The 18,184-nt window shown below is 42.1% G+C and overlaps 3 protein-coding genes across 3 annotated transcripts; 1 reads left to right on the forward strand and 2 right to left on the reverse strand.

Moving 5' to 3' along the window:
* Positions 1 to 278: 278 nt before the first annotated feature.
* On the reverse strand, positions 279 to 2,694 carry LOC146970442 (CCN family member 1-like). The gene is made up of 5 exons (XM_085804069.1): positions 2,462 to 2,694; positions 2,156 to 2,369; positions 1,720 to 2,061; positions 1,353 to 1,558; positions 279 to 1,181 (listed from the first exon to the last, which is right to left on the reverse strand). Exons 1-5 carry the CDS (start codon positions 2,501 to 2,503, stop codon positions 879 to 881), a joined length of 1,107 nt encoding a protein of 368 aa, XP_085660195.1. The 5' UTR covers positions 2,504 to 2,694; the 3' UTR covers positions 279 to 878.
* Positions 2,695 to 8,107: 5,413 nt separating this feature from the next.
* LOC146970443 (uncharacterized) lies at positions 8,108 to 9,786 on the reverse strand. Its single transcript, XM_085805922.1, has 2 exons — positions 8,423 to 9,786; positions 8,108 to 8,240 (listed from the first exon to the last, which is right to left on the reverse strand). The coding sequence occupies exons 1-2, from the start codon at positions 9,667 to 9,669 to the stop codon at positions 8,108 to 8,110; spliced, it is 1,380 nt and encodes a 459-aa protein (XP_085662048.1). The 5' UTR covers positions 9,670 to 9,786.
* Positions 9,787 to 13,827: 4,041 nt separating this feature from the next.
* Positions 13,828 to 17,038, forward strand: bcl10 (BCL10 immune signaling adaptor). The gene is made up of 3 exons (XM_085804710.1): positions 13,828 to 14,131; positions 14,603 to 14,891; positions 16,489 to 17,038. Exons 1-3 carry the CDS (start codon positions 14,081 to 14,083, stop codon positions 16,893 to 16,895), a joined length of 747 nt encoding a protein of 248 aa, XP_085660836.1. The 5' UTR covers positions 13,828 to 14,080; the 3' UTR covers positions 16,896 to 17,038.
* The last annotated feature ends 1,146 nt before the right edge of the window (positions 17,039 to 18,184 follow it).

Here is an 18,184-nt window from a genome sequence, read left to right on the forward strand (position 1 = left end):
ACTTTTTCGCAAAACAAACTTTTGTGGTTTGCGTACAGCATCTGTCCAACAGCAGGAAAACCACTCTGAGGTTTACATTAGTCATTCCCTGAACTATTCGGTGACATGTTGGTCCCTCTCAGAAGTGGGTCAGCCATATGCAGCTGAAACAGTATAGCTCATTTCCTACTGAAAATTATTTTAACAGACCCCCAGAGAGTAGCCTCGTTTTTCTGATTACTGCAACTGCCAAACTGTGTGTTTACTTTTCACCGTTATATTAAATCATTGGTCCAGTTTGTTGGGTTTTCTAATGTTTATTTGTAAAAAAAAAATAAAAAAAAATTGTGAGACTGACAATTCAGCGGTAAATTGGCCAAATTACATACACAACATACATAATGTGTCCTGCCTTCAGTCATATTCAACATTTTACATACAGACAGTGTGAACAAGGTGTTGAAGCAATGTAATAAAAGTAAGAATGCATTAGGTGAAGTATGAAACATAAGGTCTTAATATAAATAAAATGAGTAGGTACAGTAAATCAACAGAAACATGGTGACATATTGTATAATGTAGCTGCCATAGTTTTCACATCATTTCCATGCTGACATGGGCTATGTCTTGTCAAGAGAGGCTTAAATATGCATGTCAATAACAATGAAAGTGGAGAACAAAAAATTGCCAGGTAAACTAGAAAAATAAGAATTTCATCAATGTAAAAACAACAGCTTCACAAAGAAGCAAACCAAAAGGCTCCAGTGTTATGAAGCAAAATCATCAACAGCACAGTTCACTTAATTCTTCCTACCAAGTGTCTGAAACCTCACAGTGCATTTTCTTTAATCTGTCTGTCCATGCTCAACTGTTCTTCTTTCCACTTAATAGTGAAAAGTTTACATCTTCTGTTTGTGTATGTCATTAAAAAGTCTGTAGAGTGCAGGCGTCTTCTCGCTGCTGTCGGAGCAGTTGAAGTTACACTCGCAGGACTCGATCATCATCACCATCCTGCTGAAGGTGTCTCCGTTTCTGCATCTGAAGCGCACGGGTACCGTCGTGGTCCGATGTGGCCTGCAGCATCGTCCATCTGTGCAAGACCCACAGTACGTTGGCCGGAACTTTTTAAGGCTATCGCAGCCCACGTAGGACAGTTTAGCTGGACGGCTGGCTTTTTCTACGTGGCTGCATTTGTGACCTTTCTGTTGAAGGGGAAAAAAAGTCATGGAAATACGTGTTAAATGATGCATTTCAGGGAGGAAGACGATGCTTCTTAAAGGATGCTAACTGCACTGACTAACATGTTATAAAAATGATACATCAGTAGGCTATCTGCATTAAATCAGCTAAAAAATCTGTTTATAAAAGCCTACCTTCAATCTGACCAAGGCCACTGGGTTGCATGGGCGGACTTCACAGACCCGAGTCTCCTTCACCCGTTTGCACTGGGCGTTGCTGTTGGTGACCCTCGAGGACACTCCAGTGCCACAGGATTTGGAGCAGGGGGACCAAGCTGTGGTCTGAGACACACACTTGGTTCCTCTGGCGACCATGTGCCCCACTGGGTGACTCCTGAAAGCTGATCAGACAAAAAAAGAGGGTTCAAAAGGTTAACTGACCCAACTGACACTGATGAAAACATAGAGGAATCAAGACATGTAGCTACTAGTACAATTTTAAATACAAGTCCTTATGTTGCCCTCTTAGACCGCAAAAAGAACACAATGTAATATTACTCACCAGCTAAAGACTGCAGTCCTCCTCCCCACACTGGAGCCAACTCATTCTTGCTGGTGAGGTCGTCTTCATACGCTCTGTCCTTTTTCCTGTGCCTCTTCACCGCAGAGCTCTCTGGCTTTGCTTCTTCGGGGCAGACGAGTTGTTCACAGCACTGTCCTGGCACCTTGACCCGCCTGGGTTTGGCACAACCCAGTTTGGGCAGCGAGAGCTCATGTGGACACAAGGAGACACATCCAACAGCACCGTCCATGCAAGTGCATTGATGTTTGCAGTTTGGACGGAAGATTTCCCCGTTCTGGTAAATCTTGTTGTTGTACTCGCAAGTTCTTCCATCTGATTTTGCTGATTTCACAGAAAGAGGGAAAGCAGTTAGGTTGAGAATCAAAGTGAGCAAATGCTGAAAAACACAAGACAAGATCAAGAGAAGTCACTGTACCTCGGCAGATGCCTTTAGCAGAACCAAATTCACCTCCAAAGTTACACTCCAGTCCCTTTGTGTGGTCACATGGCTGTGTCCTGCTGCAGTCCTCAAAGAGCTGCCGAGCACAAACTTTACAGCATCCGCAGGCGTCCAGCATTAGACTGACTCCTGCTGCACATGTGGGCGGCTCGGAGGGACACTGACAGTCCATTGGGCATGAGGCTGACACCTGAGGAAAAACATAAAACGTCTAGTTACAAGTTTGCTTCCAATAGAGATCATCTAATAATAGCTAATAAGCAACCGAGTGAACTGGCTCACCAGTGTAACGCAGAGGATCCCAACGACAACAACTTTCCACATCCTCGGAGGCTGAAGCTCTTCTTTCCTGAGTGAGTAATCGTCTGTTTATTATAACACCAGACCTGGCAGCGAGTTGGCGAGTGCCTGCTCTCTTTTCTCTCTTTTGGAGTCCCCATCTCCTTTTATACACTCTGAAGAGGTGTCCCGAAACTATGATAGGAATGCTTCTCCATGCGTCCTCCCATAAGCCCAGAAGAAGTCTCCCCCCTCCTCTTCCTCCTCTCCTCTGACTCAGTGAGCCAAGAACCACCCTGTCTAACTTCCCCTCTGCCAGGGCTTTCGCTCCAATTTAACCATATCATTTTCTGTTTTATCACCATCGAGAGGAACCAGAACTAGCTCTTCTTACCATGAGGCATGCAGGTTATTGAATTAAACATTTTTTCTGCAACAAAATATTAGATACGCAAGACTTGGTTGTGTGAAGTGCATGTTTTACATTGGAAACTTCATTTGCATAATAATTCAAGCAATGTAAGGCATTGCTTGAAACTGTTAGCTGCGGGATATTGTGCATTATCCTGTTTTGGTAAATTTTTGTTCAATATCACTTAAATAATTTTGGTTTCATACCTGTATATGTAGCTTACATAGATTTTACATCAGTTTTTGTGTTGTTTGTGTTGATTTAATTGTACTGTTGTTGTACCCATGTATTTTGCTCCCTTCTCCTATTTTGCCGACTTAATGGAACCAAAAAAAAGAATGACTGAGTAGCCTAAAGATTGACTGAAAGACTGAGTGCTGGTTCCATGTGATACTAGCTGTATGGTTATGTAAAGGTAAAAAAAAAAATCCCCCCACACATTTATACCTGATACCTGAAATATTTCATTATCAGCCCCTAACGTGAGAGCGGCCCCATAAGGGATCCAACATCGGGGCACCACAAGTCCTGACATAAATATTGAAGAGAAGCTACATATTTCTATGACCAACTGAATTTCTATCTCAGACGAAGCCGTGTTTAGACTGTTGCCCTTTGTCTGTGATCGGTGTTTGTATTCTCTATCCCTGCTAGCATTAAGATTCACAGATGAAATTCATCTCAGTCACCTCCAGTATCAGGTGGGGATGGATTGGAGTCTGCTTGACTTCAATATTTCAAAAAGGAGGCAAAGAGCCTCTAGGAATGTTTGAACCTCAGGAATCCTTTGTTCGGCCTGAACGAGAGTGTCCAGAATGAGAAACACACCAAAAAAAACAAGACAGAAAAAAAGAGAACCTGAGCAATGCCTGCAGCAACATTCCTCTTAGGATGAGCATTGCTGCTTTTCTTTGAAATAGCTGCCAGGATAAAAAGCATCCTCCTTTATCCACATCAAAGAACAATGAAAATTATCAAGCACAAAAAATGCCTTTCCTTTCATTATAACCTGTGAGAACAAGAGGCTGAGCAGGCCAGACTGGCACATCCTCCTTCTTATCTAACTGAGGTTACAAGAGTCAGTCTGAATGTGTGCCAACTCAGGCAGATGAAGCGCAAACAAGCGTGAGCTCCGTGCATTCACTGATGCCTGGAAATCGCTGACTGTTGTGGTTCGGAGTGGAAACTTCTCCCTCCAAAGCTGTAATATGAAGAATTTGCAGAACCATGTTAGGTAAGAGGAACATCGGCTATGTAACAGGCAGCTGGAGGGCTTGGAAAGGGCTTCAGTTGCATGTTGAACTGACCTGTTTGACATTAAGCTTTTCTGCTCCTAAAAACACCGGTTCCCCACTCCCACAGAGCAGCATGTGCTGTAATACATCTTGAATTATAATAATTGTAATGTTACTATGAGGAAAACTTCAATGAGTTCCTATAACAAAGCAGAATCGGAACAAATCAGAACAATAACTTTTGTGAGAGTCAGATGAGAAGATCAATAAAAGAAAATAAAAATAAATGACGTTTGCTTTAATGAGCCAACACTGGTCCAAGGTCTAAATGTTCCATCCACGTTTGTTTGACTTTCAGACACTTTTAGTTTATTAAATACCAGTGTTGCAGATTATCTGAGTCGGGAAACTGTTGGCTAAGGTTGGCATACATACCAAAGGGATGAGGAAACAGCTAGCATTGCTTTATGGGCAGACTCATAAACAAGGAAAAAGGACACGAAGACTATCCTGATAACAGTGGCCTAGTAAAATTGACCCACATTTTCACATAATATCTGGTCCTAAAGGCAAGGCAAGGCAAGGCATCTTTATTTATATAGCGCATTTCATACCAAGGCAACTCAATGTGCTTTACATAAAGACAAAACATTAAAAAAAGAAGCATAAGACAGAATAAAAACAAACAAAACACTAAAAACAGAGTTAAAAGCAAGAGCAAATAAAAGTAAAAGAAAAAAAAATAGATAAGTTTAAAGTTCTCAGCTATAAGCACATGAAAAGAGAAATGTTTTTAACCTGGATTTAAAAGTGCTCACAGTTGGGGCTGATCTCAGTTCTGTTGGTAGTTTGTTCCACTTGTGAGCAGCATAACAGCTAAATGCTGCTTCACCATGTCTGGTCTGAACTCTGAGCTCCACTATCTGACCTGAGTCAGTAGATCTCAGAGCTCTACTGGGTTTATACTCTACTAACATGTCTTTCATGTATTCTGGACCTAAACCATTCAGTGATTTGTAAACCAGGAGCAGAACTTTAAAATCTATTCTGTAGCTGACTGGGAGCCAGTGTAAGGTCTTAAGAACCGGGGTGATGTGATCTGATCTCTTTGTTCTGGTTAAAACTCGAGCTGCAGCGTTCTGAATGAGCTGCAGCTGTTTGATACTTTTTTGGGGGAGACCAGTCAGAAGACCGTTACAGTAGTCAAGTCTACTGGAGATAAAAGCATGAATCAGCTTCTCCTGATCAGTTTGGGACATAAAACCCTTAATTCTGGATATGTTCTTCAGTTGATAAAAGGCTGATTTGGTAACTGATTTGATATGGCTGTTGAAGGTCAGATCTGAGTCTATCAGCACGCCAAGGTTTCGGACTTGGTCTTTAGTTTCTAAAGACAGTGACTCAAGGTGTTTACTGACAGCAACCCTCTTCTCTTTATTTCCAAAAACAATGACCTCAGTTTTTTCTTGATTTAACTGAAGGAAATTTTGGCTCATCCAATTTTTGACTTGCTCTAAACAGTGACATAATGACTCTATTGGACTGCAGTCATCTGGAGCCAGTGCAAGATATATCTGTGTGTCATCTGCATAACTATGATAGTTGACATTAGAGTTCTGTAGAATTTGACCCAAAGGCAGCATATACATGTTAAACAGAAGGGGTCCAAGGACTGACCCCTGAGGAACTCCACACGTCATAGCCACTCGATCGGATTGATAACTACCAATGGTCACAAAATAACTCCGTTCCTCTAAGTAGGACCTGAACCATTTTAGGACTGTCCCGCTGAGTCCTGCCCAGGTTTCCAACCTGTCCAGCAGTATACTGTGATCCACAGTGTCAAACGCAGCACTGAGATCCAACATGACCAGAACTGACACCTTGCCTGAGTCAGTGTTCAACCTTATGTCATTTAACACTCTAATAAGAGCTGTTTCTGTACTGTGGTGAGGTCGGAAGCCTGATTGAAATTTGTCAAAGAGTCCACTGGAGTTTACGAAGTTGCTGAGTTGATTAAAAACCACTTTCTCAACGATCTTGGCTATAAAGGGAAGATTTGAGATGGGTCTGTAATTGGTTAAAATGGTAGTATCCAATGTTCTCTTTTTTAAGAGCGGCTTGATGGCAGCTACTTTCAGGGGTTTAGGAAACGTGCCTGATTGAAGTGAGCAATTTATTATTTGCTGCAGATCTGTTTGGAGAGAGCTTATAATAGTTTTAAAAAAGTCAGATGGTATTGTGTCAAGACAACATGTCGATGTTTTAAGATGCTGAACTGTTTCTTCTAAGGTTTTTTGGTCAACTGTATTAAACTCTGACATTACAGTTGATTTATTCCTAGGTGATTTTAGGGATTGCATCATTGTATTATTTTGCTGATTTGTGTTGATATTTAGCCTTATGGATTTGATTTTTTCATTGAAGAAGTAAGCAAATTCATTGCATTTTTCTGTGGAAAAGAGTTCTGAAACTATCTCTTTTGGGGGGGTTGTAAGCTTATCAACCATAGCAAACAGAGCACGAGTGTTGTTGATGTTCTTATTAATCATTTCAGTAAAGTGTTGCTGTCTAGCCTTGAATAGCCCATGGTTAAAATTACAAAGACTTTGTTTGTAGAGGTCATGGTGGATTTGAAGTTTAGTTTTTCTCCATTTACGCTCAGCTTTCCTGCATTCTGTTTTCAGAGCCTTTACCATCAAAGTGTTCCTCCATGGTGTTCTCTGTCTGGCCAAGGTCATCTTAGTTTTAATGGGTGCAATGGTATCAATGACATTTGAGATTTTGCAGTTGAAATTATCCAGGAGTTCATCAACTGTCTCTGCACTCACAGTTGGTGACATGACTATAGCCTCCATAAACTTAACACTGGTATTCTCATTTATGAACCTTTTCCTAACAGATACAGAGGGTAACTGCATGTCCGGAGTTATCTGTAAGTCAAAGAACACACAGAAATGATCAGAAAGAGCCAAGTCCTTGATATCAACAGATGTAATGTCAACACCTCTACAGATAACCAGATCCAGAGTGTGGCCTCGGGTGTGTGTGGGCCCTTTCACATGTTGGGAGAGGCCAAAAGTGTCAAGAAGAGAGCATAGTTCTTTGGCATTTGTGTCCATGTTATTGTCTATGTGAATGTTAAAATCCCCTGTTATGATAAAAAAGTTGTAGTCAGTGCAGATAACTGACAGCAGTTCGGCAAACTCATCAAAGAATTTTCCTGGGTATCTTGGTGGTCTGTAAATAATTAGGAAGAGAACTTTTGGATCACCCTTTACTAAAAAACATAGATATTCAAAAGAGCTAAAATCACCAAATATAGTTTCCTTGCACTGAAATACAGATTTAAAAATGGCAGCAACTCCCCCGCCTTTCTTACCACTTCGACACTTATTCATAAAACTGAAATTTGTTGGTGCAGCCTCATTGAGAATGGTAGCACAGCTACATTCAGTCAGCCATGTTTCACTAAGAAGTAAGAAGTCTAGATTATAGGTCATAATGATGTCATTTACTAACAAGGATTTGTTGGCTAGTGATCTGATATTAAGTAGAGCTAACCTTGTGGAGATAACAGGAGACACTGGTGAGTTTCGAGGTTGACAAGCTATACTCACTAGATTGGTAGATTTAATTGAACCCTTTTTATTTCTCACCAGTTTGATCACTTTTCTGTTACCCGTCACCACAGGGATTGAGAAAGCTGCCTGAACTCCATAGGGCCCTGACTTTTCCTGGGAAAGAACATTCTTGATATCAGTATTGCAGCCTGGACCCGGCACATATCATTCAGATTCAATGATATGATGATTCAGAGGAAGTGGGGGGGCTCGGTGACTTTTGGTCGAGGGTTGTTTCTGACGTGGTGGAATGCGAGGGGGTGGACGATGTGGGGGGTTAATTGGGGAAAATATGAGACCCTGGCGTGGTGTTAGTTGGATTCCACTAGTGAGAAAGCTCTTCATCCTGTCAGGGAAATCCAGAAATGGGGAGTCAGGACTAGATGAAGAGAGTTGGGGGCTGGATGGGGTTCGGGGGGTTGAATGTTGGGAGTCTTCTGTTGGGGCCGGGGGAGACTCCCCCTTTGGGGCTTTTGGGGCTAAGGGAGACTCCTTGTGTTGTGTTGATGGGGCTGGTGGATGATCCACTTGTTGGGGTGCAGATGATGACGACGTTGGGGCTGGTGGATGATCCACTTGTTGGGGTGCAGGTGATGACGTTGTTGGGGCTGGTGGATGATCCACTTGTTGGGGTGAAGATGATGACGTTGTTGGGGCTGGTGGATGATCCACTTGTTGGGGTGCAGGTGATGACGTTGTTGGGGCTGGTGGATAATCCAGTTGCTGGGGTGCAGATGATGACGTTGCAGGTTCTTTCTGAGTCTGCTGTCCTCCGTTGTCAATCCTTATCTCAGCGCCCTCACCAGAGTGCCGTCTTATCTGCTGTTTTGGATTGTTTTGTCTCTTGTCCTTGACAGGGACTGCTGGTGCCTGACGCAAAAAGTAAAAGATGTTGGCACTTAGCAGCTGTACTCCTGACTTGTTAAGGCTAAATCCATCTGCCTTAAAGAGGTGCCTGCGTTCCCAAAAGATGTTGAAATTGTCAATAAAGTTCAGTGATTGAGCAGTACATGTATCTTTAAGCCATCTGTTCAGCATCATCAGCCTGCTGAATCTCTCATCTCCTCGCCGAACTGTTGGCAGAGGTCCACTGAAAAACACCTCAGTATTCAAACACTGAACTTTGTTTATCAGTTCCATGAAGTCTCGTTTTAATAGCTCTGATTGTTGCTTCACAACATCAAGGGCTCCTGTGTGTATGATGAGCGATTTCAATGTTGGATGCTCAGCAACAATCTTCAAGATCTTTTTTGAAACATCAGACACCATGTCATTGGGAAAACACAGTACCTTGGTGTTGTTCTTGCTGCAAAAGCGTTTTATGTCATACACAGCTCCGTCACCCACTATCAGAGTTTGAGGCCCAGTGGTTAGCTCTCTCTGTAGCCCTTTAGCATCAGATTTAGCCTCATACCTTTCTCTGGTCCTGGGAGATGAGCCTTCTTTTGGGGAGTCTGGGTCCTGTGAAAGTGGAGCATATCTGTTCTCAAGTAGAATCCCTGTGTCTTGGGGCAGTTTGCTCGTAGCCTTGGTCCGTGGTTGTTTTCTCCGTGGTTTTGGGGTTGAGGAGACAGTCCTGTGTGATGGCAGTGCAGGCCACTCGGTGTCGTAATCCATCTCCGAGTGCTGGGTTCTGCCTGATAATCGTCTTCCCATGTTTGAGGGAGGTATTTTGTGGTGCTTTGGCTTAGCACCAAGAGAGTTCCAGGGAGGACTGTTTGATTTACTCCCATTTACACCTGGCTCCGGCCGTGCCTTGGTTGTGCCCGTTAGCCTTGTGTTAGCCTGCTCCCTTTCACTGTTTTGGAATATCGGCAGAGTAGTATCATTTCCATATTGTCCATTTACCTCCACGTTCACTTCGAGCCGATGCATTTTTGTTTCCAGTACTGCTATCTTCTGGAGCAGTTTGTGGTAGTCCTCCGTGGAAAAAGGAGGCATCTTGCTGCTAATTAGCTTCTGTTAGCTGAGCTCCTCAATCCCGGTCACGACAGTGCCGGGTTGTGCTGCTGATAAGCCACACTCTCAGGGTAAAACAGTTTAAAAAACAGTCGTAGCCTCCAGTAACTATCATAAATTAGGCTTCCAGTGATATGTAGGTATCCAGGAAAAAATACAAATAAATTTCAAAAGGAAAAGATTGCAATGGGAAAAAAAAGAGAGAGTGAAGCGGAGAGCAAAGGAGTGAAGCGTCTGCACTCAAGCAAAGCAGGAAGTATTCTAAAGGCCTGGCAGGAAGTATTCTAAAGGCCTGGCAATGAAGGCTAGCAGGCGCATGACGTTTGTCCCCTGTCCCGACTACCCATTTCTCCGACCATACATTTCTTTATTTTTGCGTCCATTAGTCCGACCTCCCACTTCTCCGACTTAAGTAGCCCTAACCCTTAACCTTACCCTAAACCTAACCTTAATAGAATGGGTAGTCGGAGAAATGAGCCGTTGGACTTTTGGGCAGTCGGACTGACTGACGTATGCTCCCCAAGGCTAGCTAGGCCTTAATTACTAAAGCACTTAGCTGGCAAACTAGCTAACCCCTAAAATACTAGCCAGCAGCAGGGAACATGCCAGCTCACCTGTGCCTCCATCTCTTCCCCTTGGTGTTTTGTTCTCAGGATTAATAGCCCATCATTTTATACAGTAAAATGTTATTGAAGTGGGGACAAAGGCTCCAGAGTGGGTGTATTTGCGAAGTTCAGCTAAACTGGCATGTGTCAAAGTGCATCAAAATTAAACTAGTGGATTAATTTTGCCTCCTCGGATCAATCTGAACTGAAATGATGCATGCTGCATGACCAGGCTTGAAGGAGCTAATGGTGCCTTTAAGCTTCATCTTTTTAATTTATTTATTGCCAAGACAAAGTTACATCCGTTAGGCTAACTGCCTATGAAACCATGATAATTATTTTCACATCTATGAACAGATTAAAGTATAACTTCTTGAGCTTTAAAGATGTTGGCAGTGTGTTTTTTAAACACTCTTTATAGTAAGTGAAGCTCAAATTTTGTCGTCAACATACTGTATAGGCTGCTGTGTCAAATTCAAATGTATGCCTTTAAATGTCTCAGAGTCTTGGGACTTCAACATTTTTAAATGAAAAGTATTGAAGCAGTTTCTACCAACTAGCTGCCTGTGGCCGTCCATTACAATTACAAAGCTGGGTTTAAATGTTTTTACAAGCAATGTTATGAAACATGTAATCACCATCCTGGATTCATCCTATTATAATTATCAGGGAATTGAAGCTATTATATTTGATACCTACTTATACTTGATACTGTGCAGGATCCTGCTAAAACTAAGATCTTTAGACCAGTCACAATGAGAGGTGGTTGGCAATGAGATACTATGATGATAGTTCGGGGAAAAGAAGAAACGTGTTTAAAAAATTTAAAAAAAAGAAGAAAAAGTTTGTGACACTGCACACATTCATGCTAGATTACAAATGGAAAAAGAGAGAGACTTAGACAAAACGCACGTGGGATTCAAATTCTCTGTGTCTCATAAATATTGGCCATGGAGAGTGGAAAGGCAGACAAACCTCCCCAGTGGTACTCGGTGTAAAACCACAGAGGGTCTGAGACAAGCTTGTTCTGGCCGTTACGTGAGAACGGGTCAAACACTGTACCACAGACGAGCATGTCTGTAGGGGCTGTCTAGATATGATTGCAATTCCAGTTGATTACATCATTTCTATAAATGACTCCCTTTCTTTGACTTCTGTTCCCTGCAGAGGCCACTCACGAGTCAGTACATCGGGTTCGTGTGAGTATCTCTCAGCTGATTTGGCATTATTTCCAGGCTACTGCTCTCTGCTGTTTGACATCAACAGTGTGAATCACTGTGAGGCTTTTCAGGGGGGAAAGTCGGCATCGACTCTTAGTTTCTGTAGCTATTTAACAAATATTTATTTATCATCTAAAGAGGCAGATCATGGCACAGTTTGACCTTTTAACACAGGTTGACATTTAAAGGGCATCTCTCTCTCTCTCTTTCTCTCTCTCTGTTGCAAATCTCCCCCAGAAATTGCTGGGATGCGACGGCAGCCACGCAGATACCGGTGCCTGTATTTCCCCCTCTCTTTCAAACCATTATCATTAAACAGAAAAACCTTCAAGGGAGCAACAGATGGCCTTGTGTCTGATTTAAAGTTAGCATCTCTTTCTGTTTGGGGATGGTGTTTTCCAGTTGCACGGTACATATTACAGTGCAGAACATGACAAAACAAGCCTGACAACAATCTCCTCAGGGAGCACCCGTCCTCAAACGGTCCATGGCATCATGATTAGAGGGAAGTGAGTGGATCTTCAATGAATGTGTTTTGTGATTTTGCATATTATTTCAAGTTTACTGGAGTGTTATTTTGTTCTTCGCGTGCCGTGCACTTAGGAAGACCCAATGTTCTCTATGCTCTGATTCACACTTTCCCTGCCAATCCCCAGAAACAGTTTACAGTTACTGCTCACTGCAAAACTGTTGTCTGCTGTCTTTGTGATACTGAACACCATCTCTTGCCACCGTCTTTCAGTTTCATATGTAGATTGATGATTGATAGACTGAATAACTATAACTAATCTAGTCAGATCAGATGTGCTAACATTACAAATATTTCAAATATATATAATTTTAATTCTATTGGACATTATTATGTGCTGTTACATTCTGGTTTGGTGAGTATGTTATTCTTCAGTTCACTGATTGCACCAAACTCCTCCAAGTAAAACATTCATTCAGTTCTTATTAGAGGCCGAGGCTAACATGACGACTGTTTGTGACATTCGTTACAGGGACCCCCTAGTCCCAAGACTCTTAGGGGCTGAAACCAGTTGAGTTTGTGTTTATTTAGTTAAAACTTTGTTCAGGAAAATACACACACACACATACACACACACACACACACACACACACACACACACACACACACACACACACACACACAATAAACACATGTCAAATAAACGTTACCAGAACAACAATGTAAAAGTAGTCTTAAATCAATAATGCATGCACCAGAAAATTTTACATAAAGTATCAGAATTAAAGTACTTGGTCCTTGTGACTGAAATATTCATTCATTACACTAGATCAATAATATTGGCTCAAAAAATAAATAGCATACAGTTTCAGGGCAGTAGTAGAGGTCAGAGGTCACAAGATAAATCTCGAGAGCTGTGAGATGATCGATGGTGTAGGAGTGGAAAAAATGTGCAACAAAGAAGCTTTTTCTTGTCTTATGTCAAACTTTCAATAAAACCATTAGAGAGGTTTTAAAGGGATGAGTAATGTCTCGCTGGTAGAATAGCAAGTCTGAACTGAAACATGATAAGGCAGCTCCAAGAAGATTTCGACAGTAGTATACAGGGTTTTGTAATCTTTATGCATGTGAAGAATGACCAAGGCAGCCAGATGTGTACAGTATTTATGAGAATCAATCTGTCATTTGATTGATCCTTAGACAGTTTTTCCCCTGTGTATACAATTACCATTATGTGCAACAATCCTACAACTCAATTCACTGCAAATGCATCTATTATAGAAATATGTAGCCTATGTTTTAGATATTTTGAATATGAGGTGTTATAGGCTATTATTATCCTTAATGTTTTATTATATTTGCATATTATGTAAAATAGAGCACTGTAACATAACAATTTCCCGCAGGAGATTGAAAAATATATCTGATCGTGATTTTTTTAGGGCAGACGGTGAAAGATAAATTAGAAATACTCAATTAAGTACAAGTAGGCTACACTAAAACAGCAGTAGATGCCCAGCACTGGAAACAACAAGTTTCCTAAATGTATTATGAGGAACTGTGAAGTGGACTGCCTGTGTGTGTGTGTGTGTGTGTGTGTGTGTGTGTGTGTGAGAGGAGGTTCAGCGGCGCCATCTAGTGGAGGTTTGTGGGAACAGCAGTTCACCTGTATGAAAAACGTAGTGCAGAAACACAATCAATCTACACGACTCACGAAAGTTGGGTAATAGCAGCAACTTATGCTTGTCTGAGCTTTATTGGAATAACAATAACTGTCATATGCCGAAGTTTCAATAAATTAGCAGTGAGTGAGAAACCGACGTCGCTTCTTCTCTCGCGTCGACGTAAAACCTCGACACAATCAGGAAGTCCGGGGATTTTTTTTTTTTTTTTTTTCGGTTCATGCAACTCAAAAGTTGAATGGACAGTGGATTCGCCGGGTTTAATAACGACAGACTATGAAGAACCGAGTCTTTTAACGCCTTTATGTAACTTATCGATGTAGTTTATTTCACTGTTAGCAGATTATCACCTTATTTCGGTCGTCATTCGTCACCGGGAGAGCGCCTGCCTGGATTTTCACTTTCTCAGAGGTGGTGATGGATGTCCCTCAGCTCAATGAAGAAGAAATGGCAGAGATTAAAAAAGACGTGAGTAGCCTAGCCTACGATATTTAAGACGTACCCCTGCTACCAAATAAATGGCATAACCTGTCAAATAAGTGAATGTGTGGGAAATGTGTGTTTTCACTGGCGATTTGTATCTTGTTTGGCGTGAAAGGGCCTGTTTAAAGCAGGAAATACACAGTCACTCCCTCTCTCTGAGCTCACACACCAAAACCCATTCATCTGTAGGATTTGACTACACGAGTAGGCTACTAGAAGTTGTTTATAGCCTAAATCCAGATACGGTTTACTCACTGGGTATCAAAGTGTAGCCTAAAGGAGAATCTAACTAACAAAGCCACCTGTATGTTACAGAGAAAGAAGAACCAGTTTAGCCTACAACTCATTTTTCCTCTCTCTGGTTTTGTTCCCTCTCGGTCTGCATGTAAAGAATGACCCCTCTCACTTTTGTTCTCCTTTTTTTTTTTTTTTTTTTTTGCCTCTGTGGGTTTCTAGGTCCTGACCAGACTGCGGCACTACCTGTGTGACAAGATCAGGGCCGAGCGCCACATCGACTACCTCCGCTCCCGCAGGATCCTGACGCGGGACGACGCGGAGGAGATCAGCTGCAGGACCACACAGACCAAGAGGACGGCCACGATGCTGGACATCCTGGTGGAAAACCCCCGGGGCCTGGACGCCTTGATCGACTCCATAAGGGAGATGCGCTCTCAAAATTTTATCATCGCCAAGATCACGGATGAGGTCCAGAGGGCCAAGAATGAGAAGCTGGAGTCCCTCAGAGGTAAAAACACCAAATCATAATAATGAAAGCTAGTTGTGCTTTTAAAAAATCTATTCTCTGATTTTGATGCTTTGATTCAAAATTCTTTCTTTCTTTCTTTTTTAAATACAGTTTAATTTTGCAACATATAACAATGACACACACAACACAAAGACATTCACCACACAGAGAAAAAATAGGGGTACAGAAGGGGGACATTTCTGTACTTAAAGGCACAGTTCTGTCCTACTGTAGCCTATAGGGCCAATTATGGTACTCTAGAGTACCTATGTGTACCTTTTTGGGGGTAGAAAAGGCACATAAATGTTCCAGAATGGTACAAAATTGTATCTAAAAAGGTACGCCTGGAGCAACAAGGGTTTGTACCCTTTTGAGTACATTTCCGTACTTCTATTTTTCTCTGTGCAGGAATTACAGGCTATTAGCCTACTACATATTCAATTTACTTAGACAATCACTGTGCCAATATTTCCCCAAAGGAGTTTCACTTTCTGCCTAAAATTCATATTGATACACATATACTGGCTGTGGGTTATCATTACAGTCATTCTTGAAGTGCATTCTTCTCATTTAAGTCATTTGAATGATTTTTAATGTCCAAGGTCCATCTAGACCATCTCTATACAGATCCTGTAGTACTGAGGCTGCACGTTTCATAATTATTAAAGCAGATATCAGTGGAATGTTTTTGTTAATATAAGTCCTAAATAGTCCTATTTTCCGTCAGCAATCACTTACATGAAGTATTTCAGCCTAAACACGAGTCTCTCCGTCACTCTGCTCTGCTGTAACCCGAGGAGAAAATTTTCCTTGTGGGATACAAGTGTTATCCAATGAGGGGAGAGAACGGCATGAAGGGCTGTGTGTGCAGCCAAGGGATGCGTGTGAATGTGGTGACGTAGCACGAGGACCAATTGATGCCTGACAAGGGCGGGGGCTGCTAACTCATGGTGCGTTCAAGGAAACTCGTACTTTGTGTTTTTCCTTCCTGTGAAGTCATACCAGTTCGATCTGGTACGAGTTCACGGGTCGGAAGTTACGAGTGGCCGTTATAGGGAACTTTCACAGACAACAGGACGGTAAAAACACGAGCTACGGGTTACCTGGAACGCTACCAAGTCGTAGTTGTGACTTGAAGCTGTAACTTACGGTTTCAAAAGCCTGCCTTGAACACAGCATTAGCCGAAACGGCCGTGCCACTGATATCTGCTTTAATTCTATAAAGTCCATAATCCACTTGTTCGAACAAAAGCAGTTGGGATTCTGCACTTTCCAATTCATCAATATACAAGTAATCCTCTTCACAGAGAGGAATGCAAGTGTTGCTGCGTTGCACCAGATCTCACACCGTCCACCTTGGACACATTGTTACACCGTTCTCTACAATCAAATGTAAACAGTCAGACTCCATCCCAAGACCTCATGTTCAGGCAATTCCACAACATATAAGGATCCTTTCTTTCCGTGCCAACACAAATCACTTGTATGGGTTTATGTATGTTCGGTGCAAGATCTTCTGTATAATTTTGCTAAATAGATTGTACGTTGTATGATGCGGTTCCACTGAAACTTCTTTCTGTCATCTGTCACGACACAGCCTCCAGTTCTTCATCCGACAGCAACCTCAGCTCTCCCAGCACAAGCAGCGGCGACCTCCCCCGAACATTCTCTAGCAACTCCACCATGCTCTTCCACCCGGACGGAGAACGAAGCCCGTGCACTTCGGACACGGCGAGCTCGCTCAACATGCCGTCGTTACAGAAAGGCGGAGAGTGTCCCTCCGCGTCGGGCGCTAGCATCGCCGCCGTTTCCTCCACGACCTCCTCCAGCCTCCCGAGGCCCGGAGACCCAGGAGCTCCTCCACTGCCGGACGAGGTGATGGTCGAGTCGCCCTCTAACATAGACGCCACGACGCCGGGCTGCTCCAGCACCGGAGGAGACCCAAACTTCCAGCCCCTGAGGTCGCGCTCGCTCACTCCGACGTCATCCAGGAACATCTTTTAACTTCACTTCAACCACAACAGGACAGTTCTCACAATAGCCTGGCACAGACCTCAACTACTGAACAACACATCAATTATTCAAACACTCTCACTGTGTTTCTTTAAGTGTTGCTCTTGCTTTTGATTCGTTTAATAATTAGTTTTGTTACTTTTTTGTTTTCTCCCTTGGCGAGAAATTTATCTTGGACACGAGAAAAAAAAACTGCACATGGGATAAACTACACGTTAGCACTATGCCAATCAGCAGAGACATTATATCAGTGGGGTGAGGGTAATATCTAAAGATTTGTGTTCATTTGTTTTCATACGCAACCAATATAATATTTTTGTGTTGATATACAGTGGGAAAAGATAAGTATTTGATCCCCTGCTTTTGTAAGTTTGTTCCCCCACAAAGAAACAGACTTCCTATAGTTTTTTATGGTACGTTTATTTTAACAGAGACAGAATATCAATGAATAATCCAGAAATAATATCATCATATAAATATTATTAATGTATTTACGTTCGATCAAGTGAAATAAGGGCAAAAATCAGCAGAGGATCAAATACTTGTTTTCCCCACTGTATACATGTTTTCTGGTAAACCCTTTGAATGCAAAATGTGCAAGAGCTGTTTCCAGTTTAAATTTGCAAAAGTTCTTTCAGTACTTGTTTCTGTTTCAACACTTTTCAAACAGCTTCCAAAGCGTATTGAGGTGCAGCTCCAAGCCCCAAATGTCAAGAGCTAGGAAGATGTGACTCATCTCTTCCAACCTTTTCTCCCCGTCTTATCAAAGGTGTGATTTTCTGATTAAAATGTGTAGTTTGAAGACATGGCAGCTGCAGTGTAGGTGTAGTGAGATGAAATATGTTATATCCACTGGAACGGCTACTTGAGCATCAATGTGCATAAAGTCTGATCTTTTTAAGACTCTTCCTTTGACCAGAGCCGTGTGGCTTTAAATAATGCCCCCCACCCACCCCCCACTTCTTTCTAGGCAGCATTAAGTCAAGAAGAAGTTGCTTTGCACTGTTATCACTACAGAAATCTTGTGAAATGCAACCTGTCTCGCTTTTTTACTTTGTTCAGTGGTCTTATACAGTAACCTATTGCATACTAAAGGGTTTCGATATGAATTCAAGTCATGGTGTTTTTTCTTTGTTGTGGCTGCGTTGGTGGTTTAGAGACCAAATTGTGTAGTTAATTTATCCGAGGTACCAAGGTAGGCCTGCATTAGGAAATCCCACAACCTTTGACTCATTAGCTTTCTAGTAAAAAAAAAAAAAAAAGAACCTGCAAAATAGTAT

Source organism: Trachurus japonicus, chromosome 17, assembly GCF_045865225.1.
Source record: "Trachurus japonicus isolate A0001 chromosome 17, Traja_1.0".
NCBI classification, from domain to species: Eukaryota; Metazoa; Chordata; class Actinopteri; order Carangiformes; family Carangidae; genus Trachurus; species Trachurus japonicus.

Coding starts and splice junctions, on each gene's coding strand:
- LOC146970442 (XM_085804069.1), bottom strand. CDS start 2,503: ATGTGGAAAGTTGTTGTCGTTGGGATCCTCTGCGTTACACTG. Junction 2,370..2,461: donor GGATCCTCTGCGTTACACTG/GTGAGCCAGTTC, acceptor GTTTTTCCTCAG/GTGTCAGCCTCATGCCCAAT. Junction 1,559..1,719: donor AGGACTGCAGTCTTTAGCTG/GTGAGTAATATT, acceptor TTGTCTGATCAG/CTTTCAGGAGTCACCCAGTG.
- LOC146970443 (XM_085805922.1), bottom strand. CDS start 9,669: ATGCCTCCTTTTTCCACGGAGGACTACCACAAACTGCTCCAGAAGATA. Junction 8,241..8,422: donor TATCCACCAGCCCCAACAAC/GTCATCACCTGC, acceptor ATCATCCACCAG/CCCCATCAACACAACACAAG.
- bcl10 (XM_085804710.1), top strand. CDS start 14,081: ATGGATGTCCCTCAGCTCAATGAAGAAGAAATGGCAGAGATTAAAAAA. Junction 14,132..14,602: donor TGGCAGAGATTAAAAAAGAC/GTGAGTAGCCTA, acceptor GTGGGTTTCTAG/GTCCTGACCAGACTGCGGCA. Junction 14,892..16,488: donor GAAGCTGGAGTCCCTCAGAG/GTAAAAACACCA, acceptor GTCACGACACAG/CCTCCAGTTCTTCATCCGAC.